The 17,890-nt window shown below is 33.7% G+C and overlaps 1 protein-coding gene across 1 annotated transcript in view; it reads left to right on the top strand.

Annotated features, from left to right (window-relative positions):
* The window catches only part of CSMD3 (CUB and Sushi multiple domains 3), a 611,488-nt gene that overhangs the window by 232,610 nt on the left and 360,988 nt on the right, over positions 1–17,890 (top strand). Inside the window, 1 exon segment of the mRNA XM_032131786.1 lies at positions 11,911–12,219. Coding sequence (XP_031987677.1) covers positions 11,911–12,219 — 309 coding nt within the window.

The following is a 17,890-nucleotide window of genomic DNA, read 5'->3' as shown; positions in this document are numbered from 1 at the left end:
GATACACAGACGGTAAAGTTATGAATCACCATTGGAAATATTTATTAGATCTCTTTTGGATGTCAGAGTTGAGGCACATACTTTATAGTGATTTACCCAAAGTTACCAGAATGTTACCAGTGGAATAGGGCACCAGGTCTTTTGAGCCCTAATCCAGGGCAGTTGGAAGCTAGGTAACACTAACCCTTCCACTTCTCACAAAGCTAGCTGAATTGCTTAGATAATGCTGGTTTAGTTTATAGTACTGCCTTGGTACACTATGATATATGAAAATATTTGTGAAGAGAATCTTTGACTTGAAGGACATATATTCAAATTAAATCAGGCTGACTCAAATTCAAAAGGGAAGAGGGATATTGACTTTGTGAAAGTAAAACAAACTGCTGCTTTTTGTATTTTTCTTCACCTGTGACTCCTTTTCCTTCTCAGTTAATAGTAAACTTGGGATTAAAAGCCATACCTTTTAATTCCTAATATATATGTCTAGTGTATATGTGTAACAGGCAGATAACGAACACAGATTTGTAATTGAAGATAAAAGAAGAAATGATTCTTCATTTGTTTGGTGGGTAGTTTGGCTTTTCATGAAAGATGTATAAGGCTTACATGCTTAAATAAAATTTTTCCCTAGAAAGTTCTCAAACCTATATAATTTAAACAAATTAATGATAGAAACATTACAGTTTTGAAAGAAATTTCAATTATAATAAATTAACCATCTGTTTGTTGAAGCCATTGGAGCACACTCTTTTGATACTTAGAGCAAACCAGTCAGTAGTACTTAAGCCAAGAATCATTCAAATTCCCAGTGACTGTAGTGGGAAATTATGAATATTAACCAACCTGAAAGAAATTGACAGAATCACAGAATGGATATCATAGAATCATGGAGCCATAGAATGGTTTGGGTTTGAAGGGACCTTAAAGCTCATCTTGTTTCAAACTCCTGTCATGGGCAGAGACACCTTTCATTAGACCAGGTTGCTCAGAGCCCCATCCAGCTTGGCCATAGTAATGTTGGAAGTGACTACAGTGGAGTCATCTGGCCCAACTCCCTGCACAAGCAAGATCATCCTAGAGCACATTGCAGAGGATTGTGTCCAGATGGTTCTTGAATATCATATATTCATCCTTATACCACTTGTGGAGGCTATCACAGTCATTTTTGTGTGCATAATTAATATTTCAATATCCCATGGTCTTTGTACAGAGGCAAAATGTCTCTTTTTTTACTCTGTACTCACTTTTCCTAGAATTAATGTGATGTGGGGTTTTATTTGTTTATTTGTTTGGTTTTGAGGGGGTTTTAATTTATTATTTCCTCAGGGAACAAATTTACTGCTGAAAACTCTCATTCACTGCTATCCAGCAACTTTTTCTTATGTGAAAGAAGTTACTTTGGAACTCTGTAGAATCTCTAAGAAACTCTCACCTCTGTAGAGATAGTCATACCATTTAATTTAGGTAAAGTAAATATCAAGCAATGACCATAAAACTGCTGACAGTTGTGAAAGTGGCTAAATTCTAAGATGCCTTTCAACCTCAACCATTCTGATGAAGTCTGAAATGTTCAGATATGGTGAGAAACCAGCTGTCTCAAAATTTGGCATTTTTTAGTTCTATCATCCAAGAAGTGTAAGAAGTATCCAAAACCTGCTGCTGTTTCTGAAAAATCACAGAATCACAGAATTGTAAGGGTTGGAAGGGACCTCTGGAGATCATCCAGTCCAACCCTTCTGCCAAGGCAGGGTCACTTAGAGCAGGTTACACAGGCGAACGTCCAGGTGGGTTTTGTACGTCTCCAGACGCAGGCTCCCTGGGCAGCCTGTTCCAGTGCTCTTCCACCCTCAGTGTAAAGTTCTTCCTCCTGTTGAGGTGAAACTTCTTGTGTTTAAGTTTATGGCCATTGGTCCTTGTCCTTTCACTGGGTACCACTGAAAAGAGTCTGGCACCAACTTCTTGACACCTGCCTTTGAGATGTTTATATGTATTGATGAGAAGCCCTCTCAGTCTTCTCTAAACTAAACAGTTCTAGCTCCTGCAGTTGCTCGTAATAAGAGAAATGCTCCAGACCCCTCATCCTCTTTTTTGCCATCCACTGCACCCTCTTCAGTAGCTCCTTGTCTTTCCTGTACTGAGGAGCCCAGAACTATGCACAGCACTCCAGATATAGCTGCACTAGGGCCGAGTAGAAGGGGAGGATCACCTCCCTTGATCTGCTAATCACACTCTTCCTGTTGAATGGAAGCACAGCCTTCAGGTGTATCAGTCACTCCCCCCAGTTTCATATTATCAGCAAACTTGCTGAGGGTGCATTCAATTCCTTCATCCAGGTCATTGATAAACAAGTTGCATAAGATGGGACCCAGTATTGATCCCTGGGGATCATCACTGAGTACAGGCCTCCAACTGGATTCTGCTCTTCTGATCACAACCCTCTGAGCTCTGCCATTCAGCCTATTCTTGATCCACCTCACTGCCCATTTATCTAACACACATTTCGTGAGTTTACCGACTAGGATGTTACATAAGACAGTGTCAAATTACCCTGTTTTTAGATATGCCAGAGTATCATTTTCTTGTGGAAGTTGTCTTTGTGAGCATTTCTCTGGGCAACATAAAGATGAAGAAAGATGCAGTAACTGAGCTATTTTGGATATTAGGAACCATTTTGGCTATTGAACAAGAACATTATCATTGTTATCATTGTATCGCAGTGCAAAATTGCCTGAAATGCTCACTAAGGCAATGCATATGTAATTCTTACAATGATTTTGAAATTTTAGTGTGTAAGCATTTACCTTAGGACATCTTGAAATTGTTGGCCAATGGATCACTGGGGTCGTCTCACAGGAAAGATTTTCCTCAGGCGAAGCTCTTGTTTTGCACTGGATGCCAATTCATAGCTTAAAAGTTCACTAACTGCCCACTTGATGCTGACAGCACACAGTGCTCAGCAGGAAATAGCTTTATCTCTGTAAACTCTAGGTGGATTTTGAATCGGTTTTTATACCAAAGAAACATTTTTCCTTGCCAGAGAATTGTTTTCATCCCACTTAGGACCTGACCTTTCTTTAAAAGTATTATTTTTCAGTCTGTCCTGACCTTTTAGATAAAACCAAAAAATAAAAGACAGTAATTTCATTTATAAATCATTCAACTTTGCTTTATAATTAACATTTATTCTGCTTAGAGATTAACTTTATTTATTCTGAGTGAGAAATAAGGGAAAAATAACACTTCTTGTTAAATGTAATGCTATGCTTTGCTCATAGGCATTGTATGAATATGAGACAAGCACAGGCCAACAGCTTCCTGAAGGCTTGAGAGCTCGGGGATCAGGGTTGAGACTGGCAGTGCAGGGCTTTTCAGCCAGTGTTGGTCCCCCTGCTGCAGGGAGCAGAGGAGGCTGCATCTGGAGGCAGACCAAACCTTGGGCTTTGGGCATCTCCATGGAAAACAGGACAGGCCAAGGCCAGGCAGGGACATTACCCCCATGACTAGGTAGAACAGGAATGTGGGAAGAGGGGGACAAACACTGCTGTGGCATCACTGGGACAGGGAGTCACGGCTTCAGCCTTGAGGCCATGGACCCATAGGCATGGGTGGTGGGAGGCCCCAGGAAGGCTGGGCAGTCCTGTTTTGGCCCATTAGAGCCCTCAGAGTCCTGACAGTCACTGGAGAGCACTTCAGTGGTGTAAGATACATAGAGAAAATAGTGTATGTTTGGCATACAAAACTTACAGACCAAAAGTTAGTTGGGTTGTAATGGACTTACATAATATAATGTTTGCCACATAATCTTGTTATCACCAAAGGTAACACAATTTATTGTTATTCTAATTAATGTTTTAATGGTCCGATAGTCTAAATTATCTAATATACAAAAGCATCAATAATAACAATAATGCATTTATAAAAGTTAAGAATTGCCTTTCTACTCTCCTCTGTATTTCTTTTGTCTTATTTTCACCCTTTTCTTTGTGTCCCTGGGTGGGGATTACAACGAATTGAAAGCATCCAAAGATCTGTTAGGAGGAGTTTGACACTCCTGGACATGAAGAAATGAACTTCCTCTTCATTCTTGGAGTTCAATTATTCATTTTTTTGGTATATTTTCTTAACATAGTCTGCTTCTTTCTCATTGTTCTTTACTAAAATATGAAAGTTGCACATTTGTCTCTCTCAGCCTCACTAAGTATGTTGCTTGCTATGCAGGGCTTATGTAGCTTTATCACATCATTACTGTATGCAGTATTATCAGAGCACAACATTCCTGAAATGCCATTAGGTCAAGAAATATTCACTTGACACCTATGAATTATCAAAAATAGTGAAAACAACCTCAGGCCAAGGCAAGCCCACATACAGAATTTATGTGTCAATGTAAATTCTGTGGCCTTGTATTACTAATGGCAAAATTGTACTTACTAGTCTGCAGTCTCTGTTAATTTTGTGAGACATAGGTAAGGTAAACAATGAAAAATACATGCTTAAGTATTAAGATTTGTATTCAAGATACCTTTTCTGCAACCTTGTCTACCATTTGGCAAGTAAATGAACAAACTTTCTAAGGAGTTTACATTATTTCTAACAAGTACTAATCTGTTTAAAAACATGTAATAATTTAAAAAATATATTAAATATATTAGCTATTAAAATAATCTTCCCTGTAGTGAAGATTACTATATTGGATAATTTATCTTAAATTAGTTTAGCAATCTTCTGTAATAAGTTTAAGTCAAATAGCTTCTTGATGCCTAATACTGGATTTAGAATCAAAAATATGGTCATTTAGCCTGCTTAGGGCAAATATTAGTTAGACACTCAAGAGCAATGGTACAAACATTTTTTGCTGTTAATAATAAGTGAAAGAGATTATTACTGGGTTCAAGATTCATTGTTTTCTCATGTATCTGAACTTCATTGAAAATATTAAAAAAAGGAGTGTCAGAGTCATATCAATATATAGTTCAAGGTTTAGCAAGTATTGTTCTGTCTGAAACTGTATATTTGATTTTAAAAAGCCACTTTGCTTGCTTATAACATTGAACAGATATTAGGCAACTAATACTAATATTCCTCTGGGAGTAAGAGGAAAGTGAGAATTTAATTTTATTGAAAAGAAATGAGAGCACTACAATATGATGGCATATCCATGGTGATACAAGAAACAGAATTAGAAGTCAGAACCTTTAAATTTTAAGTGTATCTTTTTGTTAAATGGTTGCTATATAAATTTTAATGTACATAGTCTTTATAGTAATCATTCTTTTGGATTTGCTTATTTGATGTTATCCTATCCTTAAAAAGGGGAAATAACACTCCTGCACTATGATTCACAAAACTTTCAAAATTAGAAAGAAAATAAATATGTAAGACAATATTGGCAAGGCTTTTTACTTGACAAATACAATAAAGGTAGTCTTTTTAAGGCCAAGAGATGTGAATACTTTCCTTTCCCAGCATTATATCATTCATTTCATTAATTTTTGTAATATTATTGAGAGTCTTGAAGAATTTTTAAGTAGTATTTTTTGGATTTTTTTGTATGTTTATGTTTGATTACACAGATTTATGTTACATTGATGCATATGTCTTTTGAAAAAAAAGTATGACTATATGAAAATAATTATTTTGTATTTCAAATCACTCCTTTCTCATTTACTAACATTCGTGTTAAGTTTTGGTTTTGTTTTTTGTTTTTTTCTTAAAAGTAACAGGCCTTTCAGAAAGTACTTTCTCACTTTAAGTAAACCAACTGAAAGAACATTATCCATATGTGCACATATGTTGGGCATTTTCATATTTGCTTCTATTGAAAAACCATATATTGCTGCAATAAAAAAAAAAATGGTAGCACTCTGTCTATGTCCTGATTTTAGTAGTAAGAAAACAAATCATGTTAGAGCTGTTTGGCAATTTGTCTGAATTTCAGATTTCCAAATGTAATCAGTTTGCTAAAATTAAGATTCATAAATTTACCATATTTTTGGTATCTACTTAAAAAAGGTGATCTTAAGTTCACTGAGAGAGGCATATGGAAGATCACAGAGATATGCATTTGTCTGTACTGAAGTATGACATATCCCCTGCATCACTGAAAATTTCTTGTTGTTGCTTAATTGTCACTTTCAGACTGTTTTGGTATGTCTTACTGCAGCAATTGATTTACGTGTAAAACTTTACACAAAAAATAGAGAAAAAGAGAAGAAAGAGGTAACAATAAAGAGGTTGAAAAAAAGAGAGCAGAAAAAGGCAAGTTTAAAAAATTCATAAGACAATGCAGTAATGCAAAAAGGCAAGTTCTAGTACCAAAAGGAAATAAAAATGAAATTCTGAATCAACTCTCACAATTGTGGACAACACGAAAACAAAAGGAACCAGAAGGACTTTTTTAAAATTCTGGCTAGACAGCTTTTGGAGTCTTTGCTATTTGTATAAGTTCAGGAATCATTGCCTGTTTGAACTAAAGTCTAGAAATTTGCTTTGAACTGTATCTTTTTCAGTCATGCGTTTCTTTAAAACTACAGTTTTATTTCTTTTCTGAATAGCTGGAAGTTGAAAATAGATTTTGTCAGATGAGTATTTTATGGCAGCCATTAATACTGATTTTATGTTCTAAAATATGTGTTTTATGTTATGTTTATGTATCTGTTTCTTTTCTATTACAATTTGATCCTAAGAACAGGTAAAGATACTAGAAATGTATGAATAATAAACAAAGTGATTTTTTAAAATAATAAGTCTGGAATGACATATGTTAAAAGAGTCAAATAAGCTGTTATGTCTACACAAACTTGAAAATTCCTTTAACAGATACAGAATATATTCTTCTAATTAGGTTTCTAACTTTATTGGAATTTTTTTGCAAGCATCAGATACTTAACGACAGAGAACATCAAAGAGAACAGTTAATTAAGATGGGAAAAAAAAAAAAGCATCTTTTTAATAGAATGCACGTGTCACTCCAAAATTAGTTAAGTATAGGAAGTTTTAAGTAAGGCAGCTAAATAAGCCTTGACTAAAAGTCCTTGAACATTTGAAAGAAGAATGAAGATACAGTTATTATTCTTTTTAAAAATTCTATTTATAATTGTAACTACCTCTTTTTCTCTTTAATGAAGTATGCATTTATTTTTTTGCTTGACTGTCTACACTTCTTTCCCAATTACCCATTGCAAAATGATAGACTGGCTTCTTGCTAATAAGATAGACAGGAAAAGTCCCAGGCTGACCTCATGACAGTCACCTTATTAGCACCTTCCTGTAGTCTGAGTCCCGTTTAGGGTCATCTGCATTAATGACCTTTAGCCTTGTTTGGGAAGTCTGTGGCTGGATCATATGTGTCACAAGAACTAATAAAGTCCTGTACCTTTATTCATCCTGAATAAACAGGACAGTGAATATTTCTATTTGCTTTCACATTTTGACTCAACATGGTTCTTAGGAGCTAATCAGCAAAACAAACTCTAATGAATTAGAATAGCTGTTGGACAGTAGCCTTAGATCCCATTTGGTCTTATGAACAATTTGCTTGTTTTTATCTGTTCTTCAAACACTGAAATAAAGAAAAATTAAATTTAGAATATAGTCATAAATGGGCCAGAATTTCTAGCTAGAGTGCAGTAACAAGTGGTATACTACAGATGTCTATTCTGATACAAGTTCTCTTCAATGTGTTTATCAATGAGCTTCAATCAATGACAGAGAGCAGTCTCACTGGATTTGCAGATGACACCAAAATATCAGTCATTATAGTCAAGGACCAACAGTCAATATAGTCGAGGACAGGCTTGCCATAGGGACACAGACAAGTTGGAAGAATGAGCCAACACAAATCCAGTGAAAATCAGCAAGGGTCAGTGTAAAGTCCTGTATTTGGGTAGGAAGAAACCTTGGCAACAGGACTGTCCGATAGCGATGACCTCTGCTGAATAGAGCCTGTGTGTTGTGGCAGACAGCAGGCTGAGCAAGACAGCAGTGTGCCCTGGAAAGAAAGAAGGCCAAAAGCGTCCTGAGTTATATTAATAAGAATGTCATCAGTAGATTTAAAGGGAAGGATTTTTGTCCTTGTCTCAACACTTCTGTGACCATAGCTGGAATAGTACATTAAGATTTGGGCTTCATGACAGGGAAGATGAGTTTTTCAGTGAAGCAAGTTCAGTGGAGGGTCACCAAGATGGTTGAGAGCTGGAGCACTTATCCTGTGAGGGAAGGAAGGCTGAGCAAACTGAGCTTTTTCAACCTAGAGAAGAGGGGACAACTTACAGGAAAGCTTTCCCAAGTCATAGTCCTCTAAAACAAAAAATAAAAGATCATTTTCAACAAGGATTTTCACTCTGTTAGATACCGTTTTCTGCCTTATTTTTGTTTCTGGTGAATGCTTCTCAGAGTGGGCAAAGGTATTTATTATCTCCCTAGATTGTGCCCTCAGGAATCACTCATAAAAAGTTAGTCCATTAGATTAATTGCTAATTGAACTTCCACTATGAGTTTATCTGGGGTAAATTTCCTTTGGTATCATGTTTACAACAGGAACCCTGTGTATACTTGTAGCATATTGCATATGCAAAGTGTGTGCATCTAGCACAGATTCATAATCTATTTTTGGAACTTTGTTTCAGGCAAATGTCAAAGGCTCTTGCCTCTTTTCTTTACTAAAAATGATCCTGGAATCAAGAACAACTTCCACTTCTTTATAAATAGAAAGGCTTATGGGTCTCCCATATGTTTGCATTATCCTCAGTTTTAACAGTTGCAACACTTTTGAGTAGTGTCTTGTTAAGACTAGTTTTCTGAACGGAATTTCTCTGTAGATCATCAGCTTGATCTCTTTTCACTTCTACATAGCTCTAAGTTTTTATGAGTAAATACCACTTCCAATCTTTCCTTGTGTAAGGAGGCTAATTTGACACATGAAAGGTCCTCAGTTTTACTGGTTTTTGTCTGTTCTCCTTCCACAGAGACTCGCTTAGAGAAATGCTGGTCCAGTCTAGTAGGTCTCAGACTGTTTTGTGTGGGTTGGTTGGGTTCTCTTTCTTTGTGACGCCATGCCCTAAACAACAATTACTCTTTTTAACCCACTGTCCTCACTGCTTCCTCATATGATTCAGCCTAGCAGTTCCTCAAACTACACATCTTTTCTGGCTGATTGTGAATTCAAAGTGATTCTCTGCCTCTGAGTTGACTTCAGTAGACTGCAAAATTTTGGTTTAAGCTTTTTCCAAAAAGCAGAGATCAATCTTCCTTTCTTCCGTTTTGTGCCATTTATCATTAAAAGCTTTTCGTTCCTTTTTTTTCTTTTTCTTTTAAACCAGAGTATTAAAGTAAAACAATATAGGAGTATTTCTTTATTACATAGAAAAATACAATATTTAAAATAACCTCTTTGACAAACTGAAATGTCAGATGTTACTGGGCAACACTGAAGTGGAGAGTATGGATTTAAAATGCCCATGCAACAAAGGTGCTTCAATTAGTCTAAGACTGTTTTCCCAAAATAAAGACCCCAAAATTCATACTTTTGCAGATTAAAAATTATATATACGGAAACATTGATGGATCTTTTCTGTGCAGTAGCTGATACTTACAAGATTGCTTATACATAACATTATTTTTTTCTCAAAATCTTCCATGTAAATCAAGCCATGTTGTTTAACTTTACTGATCTTCTGCATGAGTTCTTCAGTGTAAATGAATGTGAAAGCTTAACAAGTTAGGTGTTCTGTTTGAAAATTGCCTCTGTGTCAAAGCAGTACTTTTCAATGTGTAAGCTTTGTAGCTTTAAGTAAGTTTAATTTTTCTTGCTTTTTTCTTTTGAGATGAACTCTCCTTTAAGCTTTTCTCATTTAAAGTGCTGTGCCTATTTAAATAAATAGGATAGACCATGACATTTGATTGAGATTCTGAATATAGTTTTGCTTTGACCTTGATATTGGAAGCAGATAAATGCCTGTTCCTGTACATTTGCTTGCATGATAGAGATATGTTCACATAGATTTTGTTTTAATAGTAGTGATTATGTAACATACATTAAGTTTTCTTTGTTTTAAACAACATTTTTCTGTTCCAAAATATCTCTTGGCCATGCATTTGTATTTTCTGTGTTTTAAACTTGATACCAGTCTGTCAAAATTTATTGTATACTGAATCATAAGTAGTCTAGATTTTGATATTATGCACTGTTGTGACAATTTTCTTCTTTTATTATGAAATAAAGAATAAAAAATGTCTAGATCTATTTTAGTTACTTATATCACTGTCATCATAGGACAGTAAGTAGTTTTGGGTTTGGTCTCTGACACATAAACCTGGAGCTTACATGGTACTACTAAGGTTTTTTAGTTTTGCAGGGGAAACCACCACTATGATTTAGAAGTGCTGTATTACACAACTGATGTTAGGACATTGAATGTCAGATAGGAAAAATAGTATTTACCCACATCAGCTTTATTTGTTTTCTTTATAAAGCTAACATATCCTGTTATGTTAGTTATTTTTAATAGTATGATAAAATAAACCATTTTTAGCTTAAAATTTCTGCAGTAATCAAAAGAGACTATTAGCAAGACTGAGTATTTTTGATATGAGAATCTCTTCCATTAATTTATACAGAACATTTGAGAACTCTGTCAAGAGATGTGATATACCTTGTGCATTAAATATACTATATAATGCTTAGTTAAGACTCCTCTGGGAGTCTCATTTCCATTTTCTAGTGGACAGGTTTTTCTAAAAGTGTGAAAACTCTCGTTGCTTTCCATCCTGACATCACCCACTACATTTAAAGGACAAGTCTCAAAGTATGAGAAGAGAGCGCAGAACCAAAAAGAGAAGTATGGAATATTATTCTTTGAATGACTGTTCAAGGGGCCCTAATCATTATTATGAAATAAAAAAGCCATGTTTTAAAGATACTAGTAAAATATAGTACAGTTTGTGCTACATCAGCTTTGTTCGACTATGTTTTTATGGTGAATTTTGTTATGCATTGCCCAGTCAATTATTCGTTCCAGTCAAAATGGAGTTTCTACTCTATTAAGATATTCTAAATGCTTACAGGTGAGAGACTTGGCTTCCAAACATTTGCAGCCAAATGTGGGGGATGGGGAAGAAAGAAAATGTTAACAAAATATGGAAAAATTGGCCCTATATTTTGAATAGTAGGGACCTTAAAAATGCTAACAATATTTTCACAAGCAGTGCATGGACAATTTTTTAGCTTATTGAAACATTTTATATGTGAGGGTTTTTAGTAAAATAATCTGGTCTATTACAGAATTTAGAGCGCAAAAAGAGAATTACATATGAAGCCTTTTTACAATGTTAAGTATAAATAATACTGCTGACAAGTTTTGTTTAAATGTGTACCTTTTATTATTCATCTACACCTGGTCTCATGTCAAGTCTAAATGAGCTTTTAGACCCCTGTCAAGGGATCTTTGATGAAAATAATGAGCATATCTGAGAGCCTTATTAGCAGCTGGAGTATGGCAGATTTTTCTGCTACTTAGGTTAGTATATAATGCTGCCATTTCACTCCTCAATAGGATGGTTTCCTAGTAGGGGCCCTATTAATGATATAGCTGTATATTTTGCTCTAGCCATGCTCATTTCTGAATGTGCAGGGCTGGAAATTATGTGCTGTCATTAAGACTGGTAAAAAAGTTTAAGTTTTGAGGACATTTAAATCTTAACATGTAATATCACTATTATTACAAAATGTTCACTAGCATTAAACAATGTTCTGATTGCTTCAATTTTTTAAATAAAGCCTTTTGACTTTCCTCTTTTCATGTCAGTTGTCTTTACTATGTTAAACAGAGGGAAATTTAATTTTTTAGATTGATCAAGAAAACACAATTCAAAAGAAAAAGTTAGCATCCAGTACTACTGTGTGTCCTACAGGTTCTTCTACTTTCATCAAAACTGCCTCCACTGGTGAGTTAGAGGAGCATATTGCGGCCACTACTGGTGCCATTACTGTTGCTAGCACATCTGCTGATGTTGCTGTATCCAGTGCAGTGACCACCTGTAGACAATCTGCTGAAGAACAACGAGTACAAGCTATGAATACAAGAAAACCAGTTCTGGAGTTGGCTGCTTACAAGGAAGCACTCTCTCTTCCTCAAGCAAATTTACAAAGCACAAGAAGACGACCAAGAAATGCTGAACAGATAGAAAGAGCTAAAGAACTTGCAGTTGTTACTCATAGAGGTATTGGATATTATTTTACTTGTGCACATGTAGTTATGAAAAAATATTTTGTATAAATTAAAAATGAAAGTTCAGGTATCCATTCAGGAAGTGTAATTGAACCAAATGGGAAAGGGATTAAATCTGCCTAAATTTGAGTTCTAGTAGGTCATTCAGATGGAAAAATGAAATTAGTAGTAATATTGTCTTTATTATTTAAATTGTTTTGATTTCTAAAAAGACAAAATGTACATATAAGGAATTTTCTTTTCATGTGGCTTTATAGCTTCTAGCATTATATTTCACAATAAAGCTTAGTGTAAGAGACATCTGATGGAAGTTTTGAGAATTGAGATTAGAATACTCATCTATTCTGCATATTTGATTAGACATAATTAACCATAGCATTAAAAATGTACTTTATAAATAGCTGCTGTTCTAAACCAGTAGGTGATGCAGTTGTATTCGTCTCCCTCCTGCTTAAATCTTCAGCAATATTTTGTTTTTTAAAACATCTGTACATTTTTATTCTATCAAACATGAAATCAATGATCAAAGCAACATTTAGAACACTAGGGAATTCAGCAAATATTAAAGTGCTAAAGCTAAAGATTTTATATATTTCTATATTGAGATGATCTAATCTGCATGCTAAAGTATTAATAATGAACAACATTTGGAGTATAAAACAAGCATTGTTTGCTGCGTTAAAAAGTAAATGTTGATATCTGAAACATGAAGGTGACAAAAAGTAATGCTGGAATGTCTTAAGTTAACCAACAGATATTCAGAAAAAAATTGCATGTTGGTGTGTTTTTAGACATACACAATTTCAGAAAAGGATCAGCTTAATTTTGCAGGCTAATGTTGAATACCATTTATTATACATTTTGAATTTTTATTGTGTGCTTCATGTTAATCAATTGTACATGAAAAATTCATAAACACAAATATATTGATGAGAAGCACCTTTTATAGCACAAGACATTTGTAGAAATCTCATTATATGTTTGATGTTTTGTAAAGAAGTTTTATTTGGAATCTGTTGTCTTACTGGATAGTCACCTAGTATAAGTTATTGTAGCTTCATCTACTAACACCTTTTGAAACAAGAGCTGCAGTTCTCCAGAATTTTAAAATATATAATTTAAATAGAGTAACTGAAAAACAAACACTGTATTTGGTTTGCATATGAAATAGAAATAATTAAACAGATGTTTATGTTTCATTTGCATTAATTTTAGTGGAAATCTGAAGTATTTTCTGGTTATTGACTGGTATAAATTAATCAACAGTTTGGTTTGTACTGGTTGTGTGGCTATGCATTAATTTCAAAATGTCTTTGGTCAAGTTTAAAAAAACAGGCTTGTTTTCAGTTATAAGGGAGTTTATGAGGATCTGTATTAATATCTTCTAATTTAAAGATGTAAGAATGTACTACTTCGGCAGCTAAATATGGCAGTAATTGTGATACACATACAGTTTTTTCCCATTTCCTGTTTGGAATCATTACACTACAGTGTCCTCCCCGCTGTTTTCTCAATGTTCCTTTCTTCTCTGACCTATTCTTTAATATAAGATACAGGTATGGCACATAATTCTAAATTATTTTATCATATTGAAGTGCTAAACATTAGATTATGAAAAAAAGGAGAATAATTTAGACACCAAGATACTGCTAAAATAATGTTATGGTGTTTATTTTTCACAAATTAAAATAGTACTACAGGTACGAAAAGGTACACATACAAGTGAAATCAGACTTGTATGGACCTCAGTGGAGAAGAAAGCCCATACCTAGTTCTGTGTGCATTTTATTCCCTCATGCAACGTTGAAAGTCTTGATTTTGCTAGCATTCATTATACTAAATATTTAAATTTTTTTCCTGTGTCTGTGACTCACAGAACAGTATATGTGTTCATGCTGTTAAAGGGATATTCCTATACTGAGTAAAAATTTACCATTTTTACTCAGCAAACATTTTGATAACAGCCATTAAAACATATCAAATGACCTTCAATAAATAACCTATAATTTTCTTCCACAAAATATTCCTTGCTAAAAAGACACAGACATATTTTGAAGGAATTTTTGTCAATGTGAGATAGCTGTTAATTGACTTGAAGAAATTTCCATTACGGAGGAACGTTCCAGAGGTATTTATATAGAGTTTCCTGTAGGTTACTACTTAAGTATTTTAATCTCTCTTTGAAAATGTATTATGCACAGAAGTCTAAAAACTCTGCATATTAAATAACTATGGAATTATATCTACTTAAGAATTTTATATTAAAACCTTCTAAAATTATTTCTCTGTTTAATAGATATTAAAAATTAGTTTTTACATTGGAAATGCATTTTTTGTAGTGCTCTAGATTGTAATTTAAGAATTACACTCCCAAATTATGCAAATTAATTCATAATTGAGAAGACAAAATTTTATATACTAAATATAATTACTAAAATTTACTGTTTCATATACACACTATGTATGTGTGAATATTTGAAATTGTAAAAATTTATTGTACATATAGATGTAACTGTAGGCTTTTTTGAGAATATTGCTAGTAAGACCAGAATAGTGCAGTTTTATGATACATTAGCATTGATGCAAAATCATAACTGCAGAAAAAGAGTAGTACTGTTGGCTTCCATGCGATTGTTCTGTGGATAAGGTCTTTCAGAATGAGTAGACAATAGCAACACTGTTTTGTTTTGCAAAAATTTTTTTGAAGTTTATGCATGAACGAGATGTATAGAGAGAACTAGAAGTCTATATGTACCCAAAATTCTACTGCTAGGTGTAAATTACCGTACTAGATACACTACCTGGACCTCAACAATAATCTAAATTGTGTCAAAGGCTGGCTGATGAATATCTTCTCTAAGCTTATTAGCTGGATAAAGAAACCCTAGGTGCATTTGGTGAAATATTTTCTTTAAAGGTAGGGAAGTACAAGTATCATTTTATAAGAAAGTAGTGAGATCTCTTGAGGAATACTGTACATGATTATAGTTTCTTCATCAACAAGAATTCAGACTGAATCAGATAAATAAAGGTAATGTAATGGTATAACATTTTCCTGATCATCCCACCTTACAAAATACCGTGTAAGACAGGATGAAAGCATAAATTTTGAAGTAAATGTCAGTATGTACAGAACTTAAATAAGGACAAGTTAGTACATAATATATAAAAATTTTTATTTGGGAGATGAGCAAGAAGAGTTCTTGTTATTGCAACAATGAAGCCTTGTAGAAGGAGGGAGTAACTAAGGATGAGAGGCTTACTTTCAAGATGCACCTTGATAGGCTAAAGAAAAATATATTTAGATAGGATAGCTGATAGTGAAACACAGCACCTTTTGGGTCCTCAGTTCTAACAAAACCAAGCGGTCAAATTCAGAAAAGTTTATCTCTTCTGTTCAGAAGAAGGGGGGGAAAAAAGGAGATCCCTAAACCCTTCCACTCAGCTAAACCAAGGAACTTCAAATTCCCAGATTTTAGTAGAAATTCTTTCCTATCGTACAGTCACAGTTTCTAGTATGGTCCATATTTTTCAGAAGTGAAAACAAGAAGGCAATTAAACATGATAGACACAAGATAGAAACATGATATTTCCTTGTTTTTTTCTTTTTTCTTTTTTTTTCCTGTTAAATATTTAGGAATTGTTGGCTTCATCATGACTAAAGTAATAGAGGATAATCTGACATTTTTGTTTTCTACTATTTGTGTTTCATACAGTTTAGTAATGCTGTTAGTCCTTTTGAATTGTTCTATAATTTATATCAACTACATACTTTACTTATTAAGGCTCTAGAATTTTTATTTGTGTATATGCATTCACCATGAGAGAGATTTTAGAACATTTTCTTGTGAGGGCTTATATAGCATACTTTTACTGTCTAAAGATATGTTAAGAGGCATATGGCCAAAAGCTAAAAGGCATTTGTACAGTATGCTTAATTATATGACTTAAATTTTGGTTAGCCCTGAAGTGGTCAGGCAGTTGACTATTGATTGTCATTGGTCCCTTCCAACTATTCTGTTTTTTCTATTCTATTCTATTCTATTCTGTTCTCAATGTTCATTTTAATATGGAAATACACATACATAGTAATTAAATGGCCCGAGAAACAAATGAGTACCAGGTGCAAACAATGCAAAAAGACCTCTAGTACAGTTCGTAAGTCATAAATTAAATTTAGAAAAAAAAACCAGTCTGAAAAAGAGATACAGTAGTTGAAGAAAAAAAATTGCTTAGCAGACTCAGGCTCAAATAGTGCCAGGAAGTCTTAATGGATGACTCCAGTCATCATCTAGCAGTTCAAAAGTGTCTCAGTGCTTTCTTTAGGAAAATTATTTTCAAGAGACCTCCGGATTCCAAAAAATTTCATGACTCCAAACTTCTCTTTTCAAAGAGCAGAAATGTCACTAAGTATTTGCAAATTTTTAACCATATATTCTCAGTTTGAGGAAATACATATGTTTTGATAATTTTACTTAACTGTTTCTTTACAAAATCTTATTAATTTTACTGATATCTCCATTCTCTTTCTCTATGTTTTCAGCTCTATTTTTTTATTACTTTCCTGTAAGCTTTTATAATTTCTCTGTCCTTTCCCCTTTCTTCTTTAAGAAGAGTTGTCTATCCCAGCTTGCCTTATGCTTTTTGATATCTGGCCTTATATAGCATCTTAGTAATGGCCAGGACAAAATGAATCAGGGAGAAAAAATCTTGCTACTGGGTGTTCCCTATTAAAACAGCATTTCTTTTTCCTTCTGTCTTACAGGAGAATTTATGATGGTAGAAGGAAAGAAGATTTTAAGATTTGTTACAGGAAAATAAATAATTTGCTAATAAAACTTTTGAGAACAAAAGCATGTTAAGAGAAACTTATCTTGATTTTTTTTCTTTTCTTTGAAAGATTATAATGAAAGTGTATGATAGGTCATTACATTGGGATTATTCAATATAAAACTTTTAAGGATTTGTTAGAAAATATGTATTCACATATCCTAATTTTTTGAGGTTTACTTAGAAGGAGCAAGAGGAAAGGAGGAGTAGGGACAGAGAGGTTTTTTGAACAGCTGTTAAATATTTTTAAGTCTAGTAGGTAATCAATGTGCATATGTCCTCAGGGTTTTTTTTTTTTTCCTTTGTTTTTGTAAGTGAAACCCAGAACTAAAAAGATGAGGGTTGAAGAAAGTAAATGTATTTGGCAGTAAGATTATTGCATTCTATATTTCTAAGATTATTTGTATATAAGAAGATTTGTATATAAGAAGTTTTCTTCTTGGAAAATTTTAAAAGTTTCAAGAAATAAGCATAACACAAACATAATCTAGCACTCAAACACTTAATCCCTGAATTATATTTGTTTAATATTCCGTAATACTTTTGGAAATACCCACTTAACATGTGCAACAAATCACATAGATACATTCTGTTTGTTGGATGAACTTTATAATGGATGGTTTGTTAATGTTGAGATTTTTATTAGAGAAAAATTGACAATAATGTCCTAAACTTCTTGGTATCTTTGCACTTGGAAGTAGGAAAGGAGATAATTTGTCATCCAAAAGTCAAGTCTGGAGTGGTTAGAAGGGAAGAAAGGGAAAAAGAAAATCAGCCATACTGATTTCAAAAAATTAATTGTGTTAATGTTTTAATTGAATTTTTGCCTTTTA

This window comes from Corvus moneduloides, chromosome 1, assembly GCF_009650955.1.
Source record: "Corvus moneduloides isolate bCorMon1 chromosome 1, bCorMon1.pri, whole genome shotgun sequence".
NCBI classification, from domain to species: Eukaryota; Metazoa; Chordata; class Aves; order Passeriformes; family Corvidae; genus Corvus; species Corvus moneduloides.
The sequence above is the reverse complement of the archived record's forward strand: the minus strand, read 5'-3'. Positions and strand labels throughout refer to the sequence as shown.